The following is a 25,285-nucleotide window of genomic DNA, read 5'->3' on the forward strand; positions in this document are numbered from 1 at the left end:
GCTGTGTGACAGGGTGCTGTCTGTGTGACAGGGTGCCGTCTGTGTGACAGCGTGCCGTCTGTGTGACAGGGTGCTGTCTGTGTGACAGGGTGCTGTCTGTGTGACAGGGTGCTGTCTGTGTGACAGGGTGCTGTCTGTGCTCTAACAATCCAAACCATGTTTGTTCGGTTTACAAAAGGCCACGTCAGGGTCCGGCGCGCGTGTTGTTTGTGGAACAACAGGCTTTTCTTCGTACTGTGAAGTCATTACATGACACAAGGGTCTGGAAGAGGCCGGGACACACACACACACACACACACACACATACATACACACACACAGTGAGGAAATCACCGCGCTTTTTACAGCGTCGTCGGTCAACTTCCTCTTTGAGAGTTGGGAACATGGATGAAAAGTTCTATTTGTATAATTTATTCATATTTTCCTTTGCCAACGTTAGATATTTACACAGCTAAAAGACATATTTAGCATCGCGGAGATTGGTTTTGTTAGGGCGTTCACGGACGTTAGCTGTCGTTAGCTTCTCTGCGTTGCCAGGTCTGGCGAGAGTTTGGTCCTGAGACAGAAACCGGTCTCAAACAAAGTGCCACGTTAGTGTCAGAATGTTCTGGAGATATGTGGCTTGTGAAAAATGGCTCCAATATGTACTTGGGTGACTACGGGGCGAAAGAATCGCTCATGAGCTGTGTTCACGTTGGAATCAACCTGCCGCTAGTCTCCTAAAGAGGCGCGGCCGTGGCGGAGCCCACGTGACACGGAGACAGGAAACTACTCTGAGTAGGGGTGTCTCAGGTCTCTGATTGGCTACTCGTGAGCCTGGGGTACAGGAAGGACTACACCGACGCAGCTCGGGGGGGACACAGACGCTCCCATTTGTCTCTCCAAAAGTATGACCATGTTCCTTGATGCCGACGTGAAGCGCTGTAGAGAAATGATCTCACCATCCGTGGGTTTTAGAAATACGCATGCTTTTTTGTCCTTCCATTGGCTTCCATTCAATTTCCCAGAATATGAAAATGCATTAACAGACATTTGAAAAATCCTTAAATTGTGTAATCCATTACACAACCATGGCATCTGCACTTTTTTTTTTTTTTTTTTTTTGTCAAAGTCACACTTTTGTTATGAGGCCATGCAATGCAGACTTTTCAAAATGGCACGTAATGTTAACAATGACTATAAATAACTGCTGAATTACACAACTCAAGCAAGTTTTAAAGAGTCCACACCAAATCATTATTCATGTACAGAAACTGATGGAAACCAATGGACATCTGAAACGTGGCCATCCAGAACTTATAGAACCATAGTTACATTTTTAAAAAAGGTGCCGACGCACTTGAGAGACGGACGGCCGTCGGTTAAAGTTGGGCCAACGATGAGCGTTGAGTCGCTAGGGTCGGCGTCGTTTGGATGTGAACTATTCTGATCCCAATTCGGATTCTTGCTTTTCGATTCCGGTTCTTTTTCGATTCTCTATTTCGTTAAGGGGTGGAGTCGAAACGGGTCACATGCTTATAAGAGGAATAACAGATAAGAGGAACATTTTTAAATCAATTGTGATTTACAGTTTTTACCGCTTTTTACGACGTAAAATAAAGCCCGACTTCAGAGCGCCGCTTGCTGTGCTCCATGGCTGCAAACACAACAAGCACCTGGAAGTGCGGTGGTCGCTATGGAAACCAAAACTTAGCTGCGTTAAATGAGCGTCTGTGCCAGCCGAACACCCTCAGCTTCCCCCAGCCGTCTGCCTGGCGTGTCGGCACCTTAGCTCTCGTTGAGTCATTTGAAAAGGGACCGAGACACACGGGACGGACAGTAGTCGGGGTCATTACGGAGATCTTAAGACGACGTAACAAAAACCTCCCTTCCCCCGGTTTCTGATGGTCACCAGATAGCTCCTAGTTTTCACCTGGGTTTCCTTAGAGGCTACGTGGGAGTTAAACTCGAGCTGTTGCGGGACAGAGGCTTAAAAACGCATCCAGTGTGGACAACGGGGTAAGACAGAGGGACACCAGCGGGCACGTTCTGGCTAAAGCACGGTGTTAATTCAGTCTTTTGAAGTAATGAGCTGCCATTAGCAATTACAACACAACTGTAAAAGACACAGGTAAAAATGGAAGGTAACATATCTATGCTGATGTATTTTCGAATGCGTTTTCCCCCCCCCCCACAAAAAAAAAGACTCGGCCCTTTTTTGTTAACACTGAAAACAATAAAAAAAAAAAAAAAAAAAAAAAAAAAGTTTCTGTGAATCTGGTTTAGGGAACCAGCGGAGCCAGTTATGTGCTGGAGGCGCGTGGAGGACTTCGGCGTTCACCGTCTCGACGCATCTGGAGGAAGCTGCGCCGATGGGACGCCCGCTTCCATTTAAAAAAAATAAATAAATTGACAAATTGAACACTCGTGGGTCAATGTCGTACATACAAACAAATGTGTGTGGGAGGTTACATCAGCGGTTAGAAATGAGAGTGCGCTTGGTGTGAGCGTTACATACTGACACGTTAGACATGAGGAAGAGGAGGAGGAGTTAAAAAAGAGGACCACTGAGTTCCTCAGTGACCCACAGGCTGGCTATATCCCTTTTTGTTTGTATTTTTAAACTAAAATGCATGGAAAGGGAGAGACAGACAGAAAGCAGTAACAGGTACCTTTTAGAAAATAAAAAAATATGCCACAAAAGGAAAGACTGAGCTGCCTCACCATTTGTAGCATAATACACATAACACTACTGGGAGGAAGAAGAAAAAAAAAAAAAAAAAACTCAAGTTTTCCTTCTTCCTCATCTGTGATGAGGTGAAGAAACCGTCAGACCGGGATGTGAAAGTTCCATGGGGGAGGGGGCTTCAGTAGAAATGGGTCCATTTTCAACCAGGACCACAACGTCCAGCATTGTTTTTCCCCAAAAGTCTTTTACAAAAAAAAAAGGCTCTACTTGACCTTTGTTCCTCAAAAGAAGATTTCAAATGGAGATCCGGTTTCACTGTGTACACGCGTCACAGTTCCAACATTAAAGCCACGTAATGGTTGAACTGACGACTTCTAAAACCGTGTTTGTTTGCACACGTTACCTGAAAATTCAGCCTGGCACGCCCGATAGCCTGGGGCAGAATGTACACTCACCTAAAGGATTATTAGGAACACCATACTAATGCCGTGTTTGACCCTATCCTCTCAATACGGGCCGACATTTCTGAAGAATGCTTCCAGCACCTTGCTGAATCAATGACCCAAAGAATTAAAGGCAGTTCTGAAGGCGAAAGGGATCCCCCCCCCCACACCATTACACCACCAGCCTGCCCAGTGGTAACAAGGCCTGACCGATCCATGTTCTCATTCGGTTTACGCCAAATTCTTACTCTACCATCTGAATGTCTCAACAGAAATCGAGACTCATCTACGGCTGTCCTCGACTAAAGAAATTCTTAGTCGACTAACACTTACAGGATTTTGTCGACTAATCGATTAGTTGATTTAATTGACAGAGCTGTGCGCTTTGAGAGGTGGTTAAGACTAGAAAAGCACAATATAAATGTAGTTAATTAACCTTCTGTAAAACTGAGTTTCTCCACAACTAATCCTGCAAAAGCACCACTTTAAATCTTGTGTTTACCATAAATGTGCTCATGAGTTTCTTGGATATGAGTAATTAAGCATGAATAAGCATAAAAAAAACTAAGACCAAAACGACCGATTAGTCGACTAATCGACTAAGAGGTGGCAGCCCTAGACTCATCAGACCAGGCAACATTTTTCCAGTGTTCAACTGTCCAATTTTGGTGAGCTCGTGCAAATTGAAGCCTCATTTATCTATTTTTAGTGGAGATGAGTGGTACCCGGTGGGGCCCTCTGCTGGTGTAGCCCATCCGCCTCAAGGTTGTGCGTTTCAAGATTGTCGAGACCTGGACCACACCCCTAAATGCATTGAATGCATTGCCATGCGATTGGTTGATTAGATCATTTCATTTACGTGAAATTGAACAGGTGTTCCTAATAATCCTTACAGCATATCATGGACCCAATATACCCTTTGGTATCTAGATTATTTTATTTAGATAGGGACAAATTAATTCTGTGTCCCGAGGAGGTGGGACTACATCGAGCGTCTAACCGGCTGCTAGAGGCTTTTTTTTTCCTTTTTTTTCAGTGCGTATTTGGAACAAGGCTCATGTATAATTTCAAATGCAGATGTAGCTATCCAGACAACGCACGAAGATACAGATCATATGTTTATACCAGGTGGGAAACTAGGGGGGGGGTCATAATTTTGTTTGCTTTGTTGGCCCTGGTTGAAGATGGGTCGCAGGTCTGCTTTTTTCGAAGTTTTTCGGGGAGTCAGACATAGAAAAGACATGGTGAAATCTTAATTTGATCAAATCGTGGAAGGGGAGCGGGGAGACAGAGGCATGAGAGTTCTGGTTAGCTTCAGATCACAGAGGAGTGGGGTTCACAGTGTGCCCTGAGAAACGGCTAAATACAACGTGTCACTAGATTAACCCGGCAGTAGCTACGCTTGCAGCGCGGCGTTCCATTTTACAAGTGGTCACGTATCCAGTTAAGTGTAACAGAGGCCATCGGCAAATCAACAAAGTGTAGAATATAAGTTAAAGAAAAATGCATAGGTACATACAGTATGTTCATATATTAGAAAAAGAAACAAAATTATTAGAAAACTAGAATCAGGCGGACTTTGGAACAGGAGATATATATATATATATATATATATATATATATATATATATGTGTGTTCAAGCCAAAACACACCGCCGCTCAACGCCACACATCAAAGCAGCCGCCCCCGTTATTTTCTATGTACAACCCCCCCCTGCGTCAGAACTCGTGGGCGCCCCGCAACACTTCACACCACTGTCCTACGTCCAGCCTCGCCGCCCCGAATATAAAATTAAAACATATTTCTTGCCCACTCTCTCCCTGCTTGTACATCCTGGCTCCCGTGGAAAGCTCTTCTTCTCTGCTCCCCGCGGCAGCTGGACTTCCTCTCCTCACCTCTTGCTCCTGCCGGCAAAAAACGGACGAGGAGAGCTGGCTGTTGAGGTGGAGGCATATCCTGAGCCTCACATCCCGTCATTACGGAGACAACAGCAAAAATAAAAGACATATGTGTGGCAGGACCCAAGTTTAGGTTATGGGTTCAGGCTTTATGATTTTCAGCTTAAGGCGGAGGTGGGAGAAATGGTCAAAGTAGTAATAAAAAGTGTTGCCACGGCGGCGTGTTTTTAAAGCTTTGGTTCCGCTGCCCGCAAGAGGAAATACCCACAGTGATGTCATTACCACGCGCCAGTGGAGAGCCGATGGGAAGACAGAGACAAAACAAAAGAAGTTCGGGAGAGGAAGGCAACAGTTGCTGGGGACAGTTACTCCGTAAGACACCAGTTTAAAAACAAGCCCCTCCCCCTCTCCTTCACCAGCAACAGTGGTCAGAGCAGCATAGAAAGAAAAAAAGAAAATAATAAGGTGTGTCGATGTGAATTAGAGCAACACAGTGAGGAAATAAGGGCAATATGGGTCATTTACAGTGGTTTACAGTGGTTGGAAGGGTCAGAGGGGTGGTTGGGGCTCTTACCCAACAGGGGCTTTCATTAGTCATAGTGAACACGCTCAGTAAGGCGAGGGGGGAGATGGCGGTAGTAGTGGTGGCTTTAACACACAGTCCAAGCTCAAAAGTGAGGAGTCAGTCAAAGTCAAGGAGGGAGGCTGAATGGTTAGAGGGACTCCGCCCGCTCCACCCTTACGGGGGGAGGAGAAAAAGGGCTTTCTGCCCGCCTCGGCCCATCCCACCTCCGTCTCCCCCCGGCAGTCCTCTCACTGCAGCATCAGCTGCTTGAGGTTGTCGTGCAGGATGGTGTCCTTGACGTCGCGGAACACCAGCCGGATGTTCTCCGTGTTGATGGCCGTGGTGAAGTGGTGGTACAGCGGCTTCTGCTGCTGCTCGCGGCGCTTTTTGCGAAAGCACTCCACCAGGAAGCGCTGGACGTCGGCCAGGCTGGCGGGCTCGCCCGAAAACTCGGGGAAGTAGTCTCTGATGGACACCTGCTTCACCTTGTCCTCCAGCAGGTCCGTCTTGTTCAGGAACAGGATGATGGAGACGTTGCTGAACACGCGGTTGTTGACGATGGTCTCGAAGATGTTGAGCGACTCGCTCAGCCGGTTGGTCTGCCGGTCCTCCATCAGCACCTGGGAGGGGGGGGGGGTGGGGGGTGGGGGGGGTGGGGGGGGGGGGGGGGGGAGTTGAGAATGAGATTTGTGCGCTGAGGTTAAAGGTGACCGTGACGGTGTGTGTCTGGTTATGAGCAGCAGGTTTATTTAATGGGAACCTGGCTACTGTTTAAAGACCACTTTGGAACATTTTTGAACCAATCAGGTGATAACCTCGGTGACACTCACTGTCTGCCAGAAAAATAATGTAAGTGTGATATTTTAAAAAAGGTCCCATGTAATGAAAATTTCACTTTATGAGGTTTTTAAAAAAAATTAATATGTGTTCCTCCAGCCTGCCTATGGTCCCCCAGTGGCTAGAAATGGTGATAGGTGTAAACCGAGCCCTGGGTATCCTGCTCTGCCTTTGAGAAAATGAAAGCTCAGATGGGCCGATCCGGAATCTTCTCCTGATGAGGTCATAAGGAGCAGGGTTACCTCCCCTTTCTCTGCTTTGCCCGCCCAGAGAATTTGGCCCACCCATGAGAGAGATACATCATGGCTTTCAAACGAGCAAACTGGCAGTTGGTCAAGGACACACCCCCACCCTCCGCTCCTCAATAGCTACAGACACAGAAATGGTACATACTAAGGAAAGCTCATTGTGGGACTGGCTCTAGTGGCTGTAATTCTGCACCAAGGCTGAATTACGGGAGACTTCAGATACAGTATTAGGGGACCACTAAGGTCTATATAAAAGAGACTTCAGATACAGTATTAGGGGACCACTAAGGTCTATATAAAAGAGACTTCAGATACAGTATTAGAGGACCACTAAGGTCTATATAAAAGAGACTTCAGATACAGTATTAGGGGACCACTAAGGTCTATATAAAAGAGACTTCAGATACAGTATTAGGGGACCACTAAGGTCTATATAAAAGAGACTTCAGATACAGTATTAGAGGACCACTAAGGTCTATATAAAAGCATCCAAAGAGCACCATGTCATGGGACCTTTAACCCATAACATGGTACATAATAATGTCTAACTCGTCTGCACGGCGTCCGGCAGTCACGGAGATGCGTGGGAAGGAGAAGGAGCGAGGGCCCATCCATCGCTAGGGTTGGGTACCAAAACCTGGTTCCACTATGGAACCGGCTCCTACACAACCGGTAGGAATCGGACAGGATTAGAACGCAAATTCCGGTTCCTCCACTTAATGTGTCGACTGAAATATTTTCCCCTCCAAAAACGGACGTAGAAATATCACACTTTTTCTGTAGTCCACCGTTAGCTAGCTACCGTAAATGTAGGCCACTTTTAAAATGCCACGTTTTCCCTCTGGGCTCACCAAAACGGACGTAAAAGCATATCAACCATTCACCGCACGTGATCGCTAGTAAACATATTACTTCTCTGAGGTAATTTTTCAAGAATCGGTTTAGGAATCGGAACAGTTTTAAAAGTACCGGTTCGGCATCGGAATCGTACAAATCCAAACTATAACCAACCCTATCCATCGCAGGTATGTTGAGGAACACGGAGGTCGTTATTAGGAAAAAAACGTTCAAATTTATAGCAGATTTTCATCCACAAGAGTTATAATCATTTTAGCCTTATAATGATGTGGATCTTTTTTTGTTCTGCCCTTGAATCATCTATTTGAGTGGAATGCATGGCTACGTAAATGTAAATGGACTGTTCTTATATAGCGCTTTTCTAGTCTCAACGACTACTCAGAGCGCTTTAACATTGTACAGAAACCATTCACCATTCACCATTCACACACTGTGACCGAGGCTCGCGTACAAGGTGCCACCTGCTCATCAGATAATCATTCACACACATTTTCACCTGGGAGGAGGCCTCGGGGAAGACCCAGGACTAGGTGGAGGGATTATATCTCCACCCTGGCCTGGGAACGCCTCGGGATCCCCCAGTCGGAGGTGGTTAATGTTGCTCGGGAAAGGAAAGTTTGGGGTCCCCTGCTGGAGCTGCTCCCCCCGCGACCCGACACCGGATAAGCGGACGAAGATGGATGGATGGATGGAGACATTTTCACTCCGATGCGCAGCATCGGGGGCAACTCGGGGTTCAGTGTCTTGCCCAAGACACAGATCGAACCACCAACCTTCCGATTGGCAGGCAACCGCTCTACCACTGAGCCATAGCCGCCCCTACGTCAATTCTTTAACATTCAGGAGTTGTGCGCCCAGGGTTTGTGTGGCTACCAAGCGGACTCACCTGGTCGTATTCAGAGGACGAGACGAGAAAGAGGATGGAAGTGACCGAGTCAAAGCATTCGAACCAGCGCCGCCTTTCCGAGCGCTGGCCGCCCACGTCCACCATCTTGAAGGGCACGTTCCTGATCTCAAAGTTGTACTCGTGGATGCCCTTAGTTGGCTTTCTGGCCAGGAGGATGTCCTGTTGGCTTGGGAGGTAGTCCTGCAAGCACATTATCAGATTCAATATTAGTTTGACAGATATTGGAGGAAAACTGCAAGAAATGTTTAAATCTATCTAAAAACTTGCAAATTCAGTTAACAGTGGTTTTGTGATCTTTGTGTTCCAGATTAAAAAAAAAAAAAAAAAAAAACACACATTCTCATGCTGCTGCTTTGGGGACATCCCTATTGAACACCGCATTCCTGAAATACCAGAGCGCATAAACACATGTGGGGCTTCAACGAGAGAGTCTGTGTTTGTGCAAATATGATGTAACATTATGAAAGAAAATCACGTTGTGTGTGCGTGTGATTAGGCTCTGGATTTACATTTGAGTTTAGCATGAGGATATAGGGGGGAAAAAAACCATAGACTCATCAAAAAATGAAGCTGAAAATGGGCGGACCAAACGCAGCAGAGTTTGTTTGAACTGCACCACACAGGTTAGGTGTGATCAGGGGAACCCATGGCCACCAGACTGGAGCCGGTTGCCGCTCACACTCCTGCTGCAGGGAGATAAAACCAACACCAGGGTTGCTGCAGGTTTCACTAAGTCAAATTTAAGACTTTTTTTAAGAGCATTAGGAGTTCAATTTAAGACATTTTAAGACCTCAACTATCGCTAAACTTGCACTTCCCCATAGCTGAACAATAAAATCCGTTTCACGTCTGTGGTACAATCCGGAAGAGACTCGCGCCAAAAACACGAATGCTGATTGGCTGCAAAATAAGTAGCATGTTGGTCTCATTTGCAGTCGTAATACAGCGAAATTACATTTGGACTAGCGAAGGAAAGAACTACAGAATTTAAAAAAAATTAGATAGCGTTGCATGGACGTAGAAAAATTAAGACCTGTTAAAAATGTTTTTAAAAAAAAATGTAAGACCTAGAAGACAATTTTAGACATTTTAAGGCCCAACATTTTGAAATTTTAGCCTTATTAAGACATTTTAAGACCCCGCGGAAACCCTGCAACAAGGATACTTGTTACTTTACATTCTCTGGTGTCAGAAATGAATTAAGTTCCGATGTCACATAAAGAAATCAGCCCCACCACAATTTCAAAAGAAGGTACAATTGTTTCCTAGACATACTTATACAGTTTTCATAATTGAATATAAAGTCATTCATACACCGTATTTATGAATAATAACATCTGTATAGAGGAAGATATATTTTAGTGGTTTGTTGGTAGCATGGTCACCTGGACTCATTTTTAGTAGCTGTGAGTGATTTAATGTCCTCCCTATAATGCCAAACTAACTTTTAGTGTTTGCCAATTTTCAGGCCCAGCCTACCCAAGTCATTAAAGACTGTGCCAGAAAGCACTGAATATTCCCCAACAGATGAATAGTGTTATAGGCATTGACTTTGAGTCATTTGTAATGGGCTAAATGGATGGGTGAAACTATTAGCCGTTTGGTTATGTATCATTTCCTGTCCCTTATTCTGTTGGCTGATTTCAGCAGGCTTTTGAATTCATTGTTTTATGCATCCTGGACTGGCAAAAACCAATGCCCAAATTGTTGTTTTACTGAGAAATGTTGCCACAGTGTGTGTCTTTGGTCGCAGTACCTACAGTGGTGACCTCAGAGTGTCGGTGTGCGGTGTCAGTGAGCTGTGCTAGCAGGTGGCTACGTGGAGGAACAGCCCCGTGTGGAGACATGACCGAGGACAGGAAGACAGCGCTTTCGCTTCTCTTTACAACAAACTAGCCACCAATCTGCTGCATCAGCCGCCCTGCCTGCTGGGGATCTGTGATCAGTGGAGCCTCTGAAGAATGGGTGGGACTTACCGTCTGTCCGAGCTTCTCCAAATTGTCCAGGAAATACTTGACTGACTCACCCTGAATGGAAGAGAGAGAGAAAGACTTTTTAGTGGCTTTTTTCCTCAAGATTCTGACTTGTCATGTCCAAAATCTCATACTCTGCCCTACGTACTCAATACGTATTACTATCGTTCAACATACTTTTGTGTAAATAAACAGTAGTGTGCATCTTTTCGGACGCACTGAGCTGTAACTTTTAACGTCACTTGCTGAGAGCCTCCTTGCCGTTGAAGACGTGTAACCGTGGTAACCCCTGCCGACCTCCGCTCTAGCGGCATCGCCAGCTAACGCTTAAATTACTGAAAGAAGTGAATAACTAGACTAACAGTGGTTTAAATATGTAGATATGTAAATCAGTGCGGTATTGACGTTGCAGAGCGCCTTGGTTTCCGTCTTGTTTGACTGTTATGAACATCGTCGTTCCCACCGCGTTGCATTGTGGGATATGTATGCCGGTGTAGTGTCCAGTATTGCATACTGTAGTATTTTACCAGAAATGGTATGCAATTCACTTACTATTGGTTTCATACTAAAGGTTTTGGACACACCAGAAATCTCACATCCTGTTTTAGCTACTAAAGAGCATATTAGTATGGAATATTGGACGTACTGTAGCCCACGTCATATTTCACATAAGGTTAGGTATTGTTTGGATTTTAACGATTGCGATTCTGCTCGATTCCGTTTAGCCATTTTTAATTCAGATTCGTTGAGGGGTGAAAACAGATGACATGCTTATTTCACAGAAAACATAAAAAATAAAAACAAACTCACATGCATTCATTTTCATATTCTCTTCATACAATTTATGAAACCCATAAATTGATTTCATACAGCTGAATTTGGTTGCTGTTATTAAACAAAGATTACATTTTTTTTTCCTTCACTGTACGGTTACTGTACCCCACTGAAATGACACAGGGTCCAACATACGTCAGGCCATATCCAATCGGCCAGTTGCCCGATCGGTAGGGGTGGGCATCGTTTGGATATTTACGATTCCAATTGCGATTCCGGTTCTTATAGATTCTCGATTCTTTGAGGGGTGGAGTTGAAACTGGTCACGTGCTTATTGCAGAAACAAGAGGAAGGTTTTATTGTGATTCAATGGTGGGTTTCAACCTAAAATAAAGCCACACTAGAGTGCCGCTCACTGTGCTCCAAGGCTGCAACACAACAAGCGCCTGGCCGCTTCAGAAACCAAAAAACTTGCGCATGTTAAATTTGGAACCCATGATAAAGATTTGAAACCAAATCCTCCAAACGATTCCAATAAATAAACGATTCCACTGGAATCGTAATTTCTGAAACAATTCCAAGTAGGAAATCGGTTCGCGGTGCCCAACCCTACCGATCGGGCCAGTGCTCTTTTCTCCGAGACTTCTCTCCACTCTGCCAGTGTCTCTCAGCACGCTGCACAGAGCCTGACACAGGCAGGATGTAGAGCCATCCATCCATCCATCTTCGTCCGCTTATCCGGTGTCGGGTCGCGGGGGGAGCAGCTCCAGCAGGGGACCCCAAACTTCCCTTTCCCGAGCAACATTAACCAGCTCCGACTGGGGGATCCCGAGGCGTTCCCAGGCCAGGTTGGAGATATAATCCCTCCACCTAGTCCTGGGTCTTCCCCGAGGCCTCCTCCCAGCTGGACGTGCCTGGAACACCTCCCTAGGGAGGCGCCCAGGGGGCATCCTTACCAGATGCCCGAACCACCTCAACTGGCTCCTTTCGACGCAAAGGAGCAGCGGCTCTACTCCGAGCTCCTCACGGATGACTGAGCTTCTCACCCTATCTCTAAGGGAGACGCCAGCCACCCTCCTGAGGAAACCCATTTTGGCCGCTTGTGTAGAGCTGTAACAATTAATTGCAATTAATGAGGAAAATATCGAAATGCGATTATTTTTGACTGAAATAGCTTTATGATACACGATATTGTAGGGAATTTTTTTTTTCCATTCAAAAATATTAAAATTAAAAAAAATGTAAATGATTATAGTTTGATTTCCTCGAGGATCGGTACCAAACAAAGATGTTTTCTTTCGTCTGTAGGATAGGATCTGTAGGCCGGGACGTCTCTGCAGCGCCACAATAGTTCATTCAGAATGGTTTGACACATACTGGTTCTTTAACAAATATTGCACCCCCCTGCGATTTGGATATTGCACTAGTCCATATTGCGATTTGGATTAAATTGCGATTAATTGTGCAGCCCTAATTGTCCCTTTCAGTCAAATTTCAAAATATTTATTTATTTCTTTATAAACAAATTACATTTTTAAATGAATTCCAGGGGACCTCTTTTGCTTATATATCCCTGCCATGTGAGCCAGATAATGTATTAACACAAATACGAGCAGAACCAAAATGCATTTTGTTTGACGGATACCTGGTTCTTGGCATTTTGGATTCCGTTCTAATTTTTAACCGGATTACAGTTCCCAACCCTAATGACACATAGCGCTCTCTTCCATATTGATATTAGGCATGGGCCGGTTTCCGGTTTCAAGGTATACCACTAAATTTTTTGGTCATACCGTTCCTAAGGTAGGAGTGTTTTTCAGGGCTCGACATTAAGGCTTGTCCGTTTGTCCGGGACAAGTGGATTTTTTGTAGGGCAAGTGGAAGAGAAACGTTAGGTGCCGCTCATTACGTCTATGTCACCGATTTGAAACGATACATTTTTTTTCCCCACAATCCCGGGCAGCGGACAGCCGGTCAGCGGGCCGCTAACGTTAGACCCCGCCCGCTGTTCAGCTCGTTCTCTGTAAGCAATGCAGCATGAAAGCACGGCGAACCTGCCGGTGTTCGTTAGCTAACGTTAGCTTGCTAACTCCGCCTTAACGTTACCTCCTCGCCACATCGTTGACAGAAAACGAGAGACCCGGTGCTAATACGGCACCGGTGCCTTAACGACCGTTATCTACCGGACCGAATTGCAACGCAGATTTCGGTGCCACTGAAATGCCTGCGCTTCTCTCTGATGCTCCGAAAACGGACGAGGGAACCTAAACATCGCCGCATGTCACGCTAGTAAACACTACACTTGGCAGAAGGTAATGTCAACCTACGGTTAACTAGCAGCTAGAGTAAACACGGTTAAAATGCTGACAGCTAAACGGTGTAAAAGTGTGTCTGTCTGTATTTCACTGGAGAGGGACGTATGACGTTGTAGCTGCTGTTGTCGGAAAAACACAGATGTTGCGTTCACTTGAAATTGGCCTCGCCATACTCGTGCTGCATTCAAAGTTGTTGTAAAATACCCTTTTCCCATCCAGTGGTCGATTTTGCCGTTCTATAATGTCGTTTTTTTTGTGCTCCTTTTTGAAACAAATAAATAACATGCGGATTAAATATCAGGTTAATAATCAACTGTAAAGTAGCTACAGCTTTTAAAGGATCTCTAAATCAGCCTCTGCTGGGTAGAAATTAGTGAAATTGTATTTAAAAAAAAAAAAATAGTTAACACCAACATTTAGTGGCAAAATCCATTGTTATGTCTAAAAAATTATTTTAGATATAGTATAAGTTTAAGTCACCACTACGTCTGGTCAAAATATTGACTTAGTATCTTAGAATATAAACTAAGAATCTGAAAGTAATGAGAAAATATAAAATATGGCTTTAGAATCTCAATATATTGACTTAGTATCTCAATATATTGACTTATCCCAAAATATTGACTTAGTATCTCAATATACTGACTTAGTAACTCAGAAGATTGACTAAGAATCTCAAACCAATGAGAACATTTAAAATATTGACTTACAATCTCAATAAATTGACTCAACATCTCAAAGTATCAACTTAGTATCTCAATATATTGACTTAGTAACTTAGAATATTGACTAGGAATCTGAAAGTAATAACAAACCTTTAAAATACCTTTAAAAAGTTAATGTCAAGCCCTGGTTTTTTTTTAATGAGTCTTCAAGGACAGACAGTGCAGTTTAGAAACCCCTCTCCCTACCAGTGTGTTTAAAATAAAATACATTGTGTTCAAAGGAACACAGACATTTAAAAAAAAAAAAAATACATTTTAAAGCTGTAATTGCAAAACCGTGATATTTTTCCTGAAGGTTATCATACCGTCAGAATCTCTCACCGGCCCATGCCTAACTGATATTGATTAGTGAACAGCTCTTTTAAATATCCAGTGTAAAGAGCCAGAGGCATGAAAGGGGCGAAAAGGATAGACTTAATTAGTAGGGGTGAGAAGAAAAAAAAAAAAAAATCGATTCATGTATGTATCATTTTTTGCCTAAGAATGCACCTAAATATTTTCTGTTTCTACGGTACTGCGACTACATCATATCTGTTTCCAGCAAAACAGAGCAAAACAGAGCAAAAGCAGAAAAATCTGAAAATCCATGTTATGTTCTTCTTTACAAAGTAAATAAATGTCAGACTGACTGACATGTGATGTGCATTCTTCTTAGAAAACAGTTTTTAGAAATGTCTCATGATATATTGTCTATAGAAGTGTATTATTCAACTTTTATTTTTGTTAAGGAAGGAAAAGATGCTGCATGCTAACATTACCTGAAAGCTAAGTTAGGCTGTGTGTTTAGCTGCATGCTAACATTACCGGTAAGCTAAGTTAGGCTGTGTCTTTAGTTGCATGCTAATATTACCAGTAAGCTAAGTTATGCTGTGTTTTTAGCTGCATGCTAACATTACCGGTAAGCTAAGTTAGGCTGTGTCTTTAGCTGCATGCTAACATTACCAGTAAGCTAAGTTAAGCTGTGTCTTTAGTTGCATGCTAACATTACCAGTAAGCTAAGTTAGGCTGTGTCTTTTGCTGCATGCTAACCTTACAACATAAGCAAAGTTAGGCTGTGTCTTTAGTTGCATGCTAACATTACTAGCAGGCTAAGTTAGATTGTGTCTATAGTTGCATGCTAACATTACCAGTAAGCTAAGTTAGGCTGTGTCTTTAGTTGCATGCTAACACGACACTTTATGTCTATGATGTGTTTTGTTTTTCGGACGCGTACATTGGCAGAGGTGGACAAACTAAATCCTGCTGGCAGATGCTGACAATGTGTTTGCTTGTTGGGGAAGAAAGCATAGTGACTGTGGTGACATCAAATGCATTCCTTCTACAGACCATAACACAACTTGTTTTGAAGGATAAGTTGTTGTAGGAAACAGGAAGTTGAAGCATGTAGAGGCGTAACAGAATGATAATACGTGTACTAACAGGGTAACATTAGAAACGCCAGGGCACAGTGAGCTAACTGCTCTTTAAATCGCCGCTGCTCCAAACAGATGCTTGGCTAGCTAGACTCTCTGCAGGACAGTTAAAGATCATTATCCTGTGAGCCCACAATGTAAACTTGTGGAGAGCAGTGAGGGAGAGATGGAGGAAGGAAGGGCGTAGGGAGGCGGAGGGACAGAGAGAAGAGAGAGAAGCAACCCTTCATTAGCTTGTCTGTGTCCGTCTGTGTGCGCTCAGCAGCTGCAGGCATGCTCCATCCCGTGAGGACGAGCCTTTATTCTGTTGCTGTCAATGCTCGTCTGTACACTCAAAGTCCCCTCAAGCTACTCACAACTTGTCACAAGTAATCATGGGACACAGACATGCAAATAGAGGTAAAAGAAAGCATTATGATGTCAAATTATGCAGCACAGTTGAAGCAGGGGTTGAAGGGCAACTTTATACATGAGTCAGCAGGGTTCAATGATAAAGGTCCCTTACAGACTCATTTCCAGGTTCATACTTGTATTTTGTGCTTTTGCTAGTATATTTTTACATGCTTTAATGAAAACATAATTTTTTTTTCCCCCCCTCATACTGTCTGTCTGAATATACCTGTATTCACCTTTTGTCTGAAAATGCTCCGTTTTAGAGCCTGTCTCTTTAAGCCTCCCTCCTGAAACTGCCCAGTCTGCTCCGATTGGTCAGCGTTTCCCGGTCTTTTGCATTTGTGCTCTCGGAGTCTCTGCGCCGTTATTGCAGCCGGGAAATAACTGTAACGTCACTGTAGCGGCACTTTCTACCAAAAGATCATATAGTTGCTGTGACATTAAAACTGTACAGGAAGTCCTGACGGCTCGTTTAAAGGCACAGTTTCTGTGCATTTTTCTGTAGCTTGAGCGCTTTGATATTTTCACAGTATTTATATAGCACCTCGACCAGCTTTATTATAAAAGACATGAAAATCAAAATGTTTACAAAATTGGACCTTTATGGGAAGTTGTTTTTTTTTAACCTTAACTTTAAATTCTACTTGCCCAAAGTACATTTTTACTGGTGCCTATACAACTTTTTTCAGGATAAAAATATGAAGATATGGCTAAATCAATACACCAAAGCCAAATTCTATGTGACCCACCTCTGCCCTTAACCCTTAAGACACACGTCTAGATATATAGCATCAATGCACTGCACCAGAAATGCAATAAGGACATTCGGTTCTGGACTGATACATCAACACCTCGCAATGTTGGCGCTGGTCAACGCGCTTACTCACCAGCTGGAACTCTCTGCGGCGGTCGTAGGCGTTCTGGATGCCCTGGTCGGCCCACAGGGCCCGGATGGAGGGCAGGTAGTGCTGGAAAACTTTGTGCTCCACCATGCCGTGACCGTTGGCCATTACCGACCGGGTGTCAAACGCCATCATGGTGTCTCCGTGCCGCTGGTTGGACAGGTTGCCCCACGGGATGTGTAGCTTCTCTCGAGCATCCACCAACACTCGAATACCTGAAGCCGGAGGTAAACATGTCGGAAATGTATTGCTGTTTAGAGGTGGGGGGGGGGAAGAAATCCTGCAACGTGGTGACACAGCGTTGTGTAGTGGACACATCACGACCACCGATATCAGGCAGCAACAGGTCCCATTCCTGACAACAAAGGCATTCTTCCTCTTTGGGCACAGCATCATGCACAGCACCCACAGGATCACCAGCAAACTCCCAAGCAGCAGCTGCTTCACCCTTCTCCGCCTGTTGCCGCTCTCCATCTCTCTCTTCCCATCCCCTCTTTCTATCTGTGGTATTGATTACAGTTTGTGTTGAATTCAGCGCGGTTCACAGGAGGTGTGAAAATAAACTGTACAAAAAACACGAGAAGTGGACTACTATTTTACACAACTATGAGGAGTTTTTAAACCGGTAATGAAACGGTCTGATGCCACTATATAAAGACAGCAAGCACAGCCCCAACACGGACGGACGGACCCAGACGCGGCTCCACTGCCGCGTTCGTCCTGCGGTCGGCACTCCGACGGGAGGCCCGAGAGCGCCGCGCCCCCGACAGCCTCAACAGACAGATTGGAATTTGGATACAATCCAGAGATACATTTTGACTCTATGTCCAGAAGAATACATAAAGTTTTTTGTATTTTTTTTATTATCTTAACATTGGCAGGGCATCAGATATTTGTGATTATCTCTTATCGTTATTGTCAACTGGCACACTTTTACAAAATAACTACAAGACTACACAATTACTGATTTGACCCAATGTTGAGATACAAGCCAGAAGAGGTAATAATCCAAGCAAGCTAAATCATTACAATAATGATTAATAAAAAAAAAAAAAAAAAAAAAAAAAAGGTCAAAGAGAGACTCTACTGTGCTGTAAACAAAACTCCCCCGAGCCCTGACTGATTTAACTTTCATTCTGAAATGAAACAGACACTAACGGTTTCCTTTTCAGTTCAACCACGTCAAGAGCCAGTCACTTCCCCCTGACTGAAGCTGAGCGAGCCTTTCCCACTTCCCTGTTTGCGCTAATTCAAAAAGGGAGTTAACATTTAACTGCCCCCTAAAACCCCTGTGACATCATGGAAGCCAATCACATTTGGCTGTATTCGGAACCGCAGACTACATACAGGGCTTCCCCCAGTGTAATGCAAGCCTGGTGGCCCACCAGGCCTAAGTTGTACATGTTAAATGTTGTACATTTTAAAGTTTGACACATCAATCTGGTGCACTTGAAATGAAGGCTAGATCTATGTGGAATCTATGCTCTTGTAAACAATGTTGCGTTCTTGGAAGAGATTTAACCCTAAACACATATTTGTATAGCAGACGTTTGAGTCCTCAAAAGGACAAGCTTTGCACGCTAAATTTGGGCATTTAATTCTATAAATACTTATTACATATAGAGCATCCAATCCTTAAGCACTCATTCTTTGAAAAGTACACAACAGGTTTCAAAAGGATGAAATTCTCTTTCTAAAGGAGAGCATTTCATTCTCACGTTATTAGACCGTTCTGTGAGACAGCAAAGGCCAGATGATCTGCAGCTTAAGTCAAAAGCATCACTTAAACCTGACAAACATCCATTAGACATCATTTTTAATCACACCAGAGCACGTTTTACTCCCACCCCGGAATGCTGTGTGGACTAGCCGGACCTTCCTCCGCCGCGGTGTGGAGGGACGGTCTGGCAAAGCGAGACTATGACCTGCCTGGCTGGACACGTTCGCTCGCGAAAGAAATAGAGGAGACGCCGAACATAAACTGTGAGAATTCAGATTTTAACACGTGGCCCTAGTCCTCTTCCGTAACAAACCATGTGCTCCAAATTCAGCCTTTATTTTCATTCATTTAGCCAACTGTATTTACCTTCATTTTCAGGTCAAGTCAGACCTTTGTAACAGGCTGCCTGGAGCGCAGCTGGCTGCCTGAGGGTCTCCATCACTGGGTCATCAGAACTGTTCTTTGAGCCCAGGGACACTGACTGTCCAAATTCAGGGTGCAAAGTTTCTCAATAGGAATGTGGCGAGAGTGAGAATAGAATACATCGTTATTGTACACCAAGGTGGAAATGTGTCAAGTTACTCAATATCCTGTCCTCTACCTCCACCTTGCCTCCCCCCCCTCTCTCCTCCTCAATAGCTACAGACACAGAAATGGCACATCCTAAAGATAGCTCATTGTGGGACTGGCTCTAGTGGCTGTAATTCTGCACCAAAGCTGAATTTTGGGAAAGAGACTTCAGATACAGTATTAGGGGACCACTGAGGTCTATATAAAAGAGACTTCAGATACAGTATTAGGGGACCACTGAGGTCTATATAAAAGAGACTTCAGATACAGTATTAGGGGACCACTAAGGTCTATATAAAAGAGACTTCAGATACAGTATTAGGGGACCACTGAGGTCTATATAAAAGAGACTTCAGATACAGTATTAGGGGACCACTAAGGTCTATATAAAAGAGACTTCAGATACAGTATTAGGGGACCACTAAGGTCTATATAAAAGAGACTTCAGATACAGTATTAGGGGACCACTGAGGTCTATATAAAAGAGACTTCAGATACAGTATTAGGGGACCACTAAGGTCTATATAAAAGAGACTTCAGATACAGTATTAGGGGACCACTAAGGTCTATATAAAAGAGACTTCAGATACAGTATTAGGGGACCACTAAGGCCTATATAAAAGAGACTTCAGATACAATATTAGGGGACCACTAAGGTCTATATAAAAGAGACTTCAGATACAGTATTAGGGGACCACTAAGGCCTATATAAAAGAGACTTCAGATACAGTATTAGGGGGACCACTAAGGCCTATATAAAAGAGACTTCAGATACAGTATTAGGGGACCACTAAGGTCTATATAAAAGAGACTTCAGATACAGTATTAGGGGACCACTAAGGCCTATATAAAAGAGACTTCAGATACAGTATTAGGGGACCACTAAGGCCTATATAAAAGAGACTTCAGATACAGTATTAGGGGACCACTCAGGCCTATATAAAAGAGACTTCAGATACAGTATTACAGGGACCACTAAGGTTTATATAAAAGCATCCAAAGAGCACCATGTCATGGGACCTTTAACGTTCTCTCCATGCCCGTGCCCATAAACAGTAACGTTATTTATGCACTCAAGCCCGAATAAAACAACTCAAAAGTTGTTTGAATGACAGAAATCTGTCTAGATGAGATCTTAACGACTTCAACACGGACATGTATGGTACAAAACAGCATGTTTAAAGTTATTAGCATTCCCAAAACACGGATTAAAACAACCAAAATGAGCATGAGTTTACTTTGGATAGCCTAAAGCCCCAGAGACACGGCGCCGATTATCGGCCGTCTGGCGAGGTCAGTGACTCGAGTCTGGTCGGTGTGTCCCGTGCAGTCGTCAGTCTGGGGGGCCGTTGGAGTTCATTTTGGCCGACCTGACATGTTTAGTCGGCGGCAGGGCAGTCAGGACTCACCCGGAAATGGGGAGCGGAATGAGGTGACTACAGTCTCTCAAAATCTGACGAAAATCTTTTAAACTGACCTTTGTTGATCTTAAAATGTTCCAGAAACATGTTTCAGTGAACTATTTTAGTACAATATGAGATTGTATTCTGAACGGCCGCCATGACAGTCTGGCTTTAAATTTCCGGAGAAAACAAACCAATGTGACGCGTTTGTCCAATCAGCTGCTGGTTTTCATTTCTTGGGCAACAATACAGAGTAGCGCCGCCTGCTGCTATGGAGACGTATTACGTTTCTCAAGTCGGTGTCGCCTCAGTGTGTCCCGAGGCAGTTTTTTGGACCTCGGGGACGCGACTAATCATCTCGACTGGCTTTTTTGCCGAGGGTCGGCCGTCTGGTTGGTGTGTAACCACTTTTAGTGTAATATGATTTAACAGGAGTTAGGAGGTGCACACAGGGCTGAGATTTTATAATAACAGGTAACTTTCTGTATGGATCATAGTATGGGATTAAGGTTAAACTGTTAATACAACATTTCAACTCTGGGTTATGTTAATCAGGGTTTTTTTTTCTGCTGACCCATACATTTTATTTGACAAACCAACCAGATTTAGTTTACAAAGCACAGCTACACATCTGTACCATCTTCTAGTCTGCTCTGATTGGTTGCAGGTCTATCCAATAGAAGTGCAGAGGCATTTTCTTTCCTGGTTCGGTTGAAACATGCCCCATAATCACAGCCCAATGGAGCAGGATCAGACTCCTATTCTGACTAGAATCGGAGTATGACCACGTCAGGCTAATGTAAATAGTTAGGCCTATTTCTTTCTAAATTATCTAGTTATGTAGTCATTTCTTTTCCAATACAGAATTCGTAAACCTTTGTTTGACTAGTTTATTACGGAACCCAGCCATCAGATGCCGCTCCCTTACATCCTGCACTGCCCACCACCACAAGTAAATTCTCAACCCGCGGGAATCACTGTAATGGCAGCTTACCATTTATGCCAAGTAGCCACTGGACGCTGTGCCTAATGGGGCTTTTTCTGCTGGCCCTTTTGGCCAAGCCGAGCCAGACCATGCCGTGCTCATTTGCATTTCAATCATTACTAGTTTCAGCGCACTGAGCCCACCCGTGATGGACCTTTTCCGAGTGGGTCCAAAACTTGGCGGACCCGCCTCCAAATGGGCTGCGGTGACATCTCGTCGACCTCGGGCCAACCCTTGACGATCCTCTCTCTCTCGCTCTCTCTCTCTCTCTCTCTGACAACAGAGCCGTCTGTGAACAGTATGTCTGGGTACCGAATTCAATACTTTTTTTGTACCGAACCGAATTGCCTCCTTTGTATCGGATATCCAAAAAATGCCTCGTCATTCAATACCCAATTTCAAATACCCAAGGAGTGAATCTCATCAGCGGCAGTGAACCTGATTCTACCAAGATATAATGATGTCTGTGATTGACTGTTACACAGAGACGGCTCACGTAGCAGGAGCTGGGAAATAATTACAAAGATTTGTGACGTAATGTTCAGTAATTGTTCAGGAAGTGGTATCAAAGTCACGGTATTGGTATCGAAATGTTTTGAATGACACCCAATTCATAAAATTACCAGAGTAGTGGTGTGATTCACCAAGTAGGTTTGCTACTTGGGTTACTCTGACTCACCTTAAGGCAGCAGCATGTCAGTGTGGGATTTCCCTCCACGATGACCCTGGTTAATACCAAAAGTCAACTGAAACACAACCTGGACATTGTTGTGGCTACAAACTCAAAGCTGTGCGCAACATTATCGGCTCATTAATGAAGTCAGTTAGCAGACAACACAGCAGACTGCTAAGTATTACTGTAGACTAGAAAGTTGGAGCAAGGCTACAAGTTCAGTGAAGGGATTCTGTAACTTTTAAAAGGGCAGCTGAAACTACGGACCAACCTGTCCACCTGTACTGTAACACAACAGTCACAAAATGTCCCACTTTTCATTAACTTAGCACAAATAGGTGGATTTAAACCGTTTGGAGAAACCAGACATCATTTAAAAAAAATTATAATAATATTTAACATTGCAGCTCTGTAACGTTACAGCCAACAACCTGCAAACAGTGTCATATCTTAATGTAAGATGACTTGTAAGATGAAGCATGGCTCTTAACTGTGAATTACAAAACAGAAAAGGTCCAGTGTTTCAGCCAACAGTTCAGTTAGACAGATAGGGCTTCCCATGGTCTTAAATGATAGGCACGTTTACAGTAAACAGGGACATTTTTCCAAATGATTCCAGTGTCATGTTCTCTCCATACACCACAGCGATATGTCTCGGTGATAACAGCAGCCATTTGGGGGCAAACACTTGGATGTCAAACCATTGTGTACGTTGCGTGTGACTGAACATTACAAAAAATATATATCTGGGAAGCTCTGAATAAACACAAACAGTGACCCCCCCACTGCACGCGCCACCGTCCCCTTCAGTCCCACCATGTAGACCAACACAAATAACATGGGCGTTTCTTGGTCGCTAACCAGCTAACCACACTAGCTTTGTCGAACACAGAAAAAGTGCCTCACCGATCGGTTCAGCTGCAGCTAGCATGGCCACCAACTTCCCACTCTTTACTCCCTACACCCAAAAGTAAACGGCCAATACGGAGGTCAAAACCAGCCCGTTTCAACATATTAAACACAACGGGTGCTCAGTGTAGCCTTACCTTTTATAACATTACTAAAAATCGTGGCTCTGAATTCTTCTTTGGCCTTCTGATCGAAGTCCTGCCCATGGATAATGCGCATCTGCTTGAGGAAAGTGGACTTGCCGCTCTCGCCTGCCCCAAGCAATAGGATCTTAACTAACCTTTTGACATACGTCTTATCTCGATTAATACACTTATCTATCTCTTTAGATTTCCGCAACTGTTCTACCTCGCCGCTAGTGAGGAGACAGTTAGGGAAACATACAGATAAAACGGAGCGGGACGGCAGGAAATCCGCCATCTTTGAAACAACTTCATCGATACAGACAGCAGCGAGGAGGGCTGAGCTCACCCCAGTCCGCTGCCGCGTTCACGTGTCGTAGGAATCCACTTTAATATAACTTTCACCATTGTGGTTTAACCATCGAAATCAAAAGTGTAAATACTGAACTGAAGCTAATCTAAATGTAATTGTAAAATAATAATAACAATGTTAATCTCACGGAAAATGTTGCGTGAGAACAGGGCAATGTTTTTAAACAAACTAGGCCTACTTTGATTTCTCCAAAAAATTTAATTCTGGTTGCACTCATACACAAATAACGTGTAAAATAGCAATGTGTCTTAAAGCCACATATAACCAAAAGGAATTAACAAAAATACAGATTTACCCCTTCTTGAAATTTTTATATGTGGTTTATGCATAAAACGTGTGTTTTGCATATCAAGTTTAAAAAGAAAAAAAAAGTTTAGTCGAACGAGGTTCAAATTAGCCTATTTTTATCTGTCACATGCATAGACTGTATGCAAGTCTATGGTCACATGCGTGGTTACAAGGCGTTGCTAATGTGCGTCAAAATATTTTTTTTTTCAAATATACATGAACGCAGCAAAAAAGTACAGTGGTGGGCGAGACACGCTCACGATAAAGTACGTGAGCGCGCCCATGCTTCAATGTTTGGGCGGGTCGCACAGATTGCTGTAGCAACATCTTGTTCTTAGCATTTTTTTCTGACTCAGTTCAACAGATATTTCAAAACACCTTTCTGCACTCGACTTTACTGTGTGGAGGCAAATAAATACATGTATGACAATGTATGAAACATTTTTATTTTATAATTCTAATTTATGACTTTCATGACATAAGCTGCTATCTGGCCCCAGGTTTACTTGGTGGTTTTGGTATTGGCAGAGATGGACACAAATACATAAAAAGGTAGCATGTTACACAAATACTGGTATGAGAAAATGTATTTATTAAAAATACAAATCAATCAATTTTTCATTCAATATTTTTTTTTTTGTACCAGGTATAATTCCAGGGAAATATAATCCCATCAACTCCTTCAATTTGTGCTTGATTCGTCATAAAGCAGAATGTGGCCATCAGATTGGCACACAGAGAAAGAGTCACCCGGTTGAATGGCACCGGAACTCTTTCCGTTAAATTTTCGGACTTTTCTGTTAATCGGAAAATTCTGTAGATTTACAGTACAGGTATATCCTCTTTACCTTTAACGGACATTTCTGTTATTCCAAAAAATCAAACGACAGAAAAACAATTCCTTCATATTATCACAGTATATTAGCCCATATTTCTGCAGACTTTTCTAACAGTGTACAGCCAGTGTAGATGCTACAGCCATCCAGCCTGTGCAGCCATCATCACTTGGACTTCAACAGCAGTCAGCAGACATTACTGCAGACAGTGTTTATGTTTTATGATGCTAAAGGTGCAGTAGGTAAGACTTACTACTAACTTTCTGTCATATCTGCTGAAACTGAACCTATGTTCCAGTAGAACTACATAAAGCAGGTCATTAAAAAGAAAATCCAGCTCCTCTGGCACCACCTACAGCCTGAAGTGCGATTTGCAAAAATCCACAGCTCCCTGTTCAGATGCACCAATCAGGGCCATGAGGGGTGTCTAACTGCGTGTCAATCACTGCTCATGCACACGCATTCATTCTCCCTTGTGGGGGGAGGG

At 43.7% G+C, this 25,285-nt stretch overlaps 1 protein-coding gene across 1 annotated transcript; it reads right to left on the minus strand.

Moving 5' to 3' along the window:
- Positions 1-5,647: 5,647 nt before the first annotated feature.
- On the minus strand, positions 5,648-23,636 carry gna13b (guanine nucleotide binding protein (G protein), alpha 13b). The gene is made up of 5 exons (XM_028599467.1): positions 23,317-23,636; positions 16,905-17,134; positions 10,402-10,452; positions 8,405-8,605; positions 5,648-6,195 (listed from the first exon to the last, which is right to left on the minus strand). Exons 1-5 carry the CDS (start codon positions 23,597-23,599, stop codon positions 5,824-5,826), a joined length of 1,137 nt encoding a protein of 378 aa, XP_028455268.1. The 5' UTR covers positions 23,600-23,636; the 3' UTR covers positions 5,648-5,823.
- Between the last annotated feature and the right edge of the window lie 1,649 nt (positions 23,637-25,285).

Source organism: Perca flavescens, chromosome 15 (assembly GCF_004354835.1).
Source record: "Perca flavescens isolate YP-PL-M2 chromosome 15, PFLA_1.0, whole genome shotgun sequence".
In the NCBI taxonomy this organism is placed as follows: Eukaryota; Metazoa; Chordata; class Actinopteri; order Perciformes; family Percidae; genus Perca; species Perca flavescens.

Bases quoted from the DNA above. Each gene is read 5' to 3' on its own strand.
- gna13b (XM_028599467.1), bottom strand. From the start codon at position 23,599: ATGGCGGATTTCCTGCCGTCCCGCTCCGTTTTATCTGTATGTTTCCCT. The intron at 17,135-23,316 runs GTAAGGCTACAC...CTCCGGCTTCAG, and splicing joins TTTTAGTAATGTTATAAAAG to GTATTCGAGTGTTGGTGGAT. The intron at 8,606-10,401 runs GTAAGTCCCACC...ATGTGCTTGCAG, and splicing joins TGGAGAAGCTCGGACAGACG to GACTACCTCCCAAGCCAACA.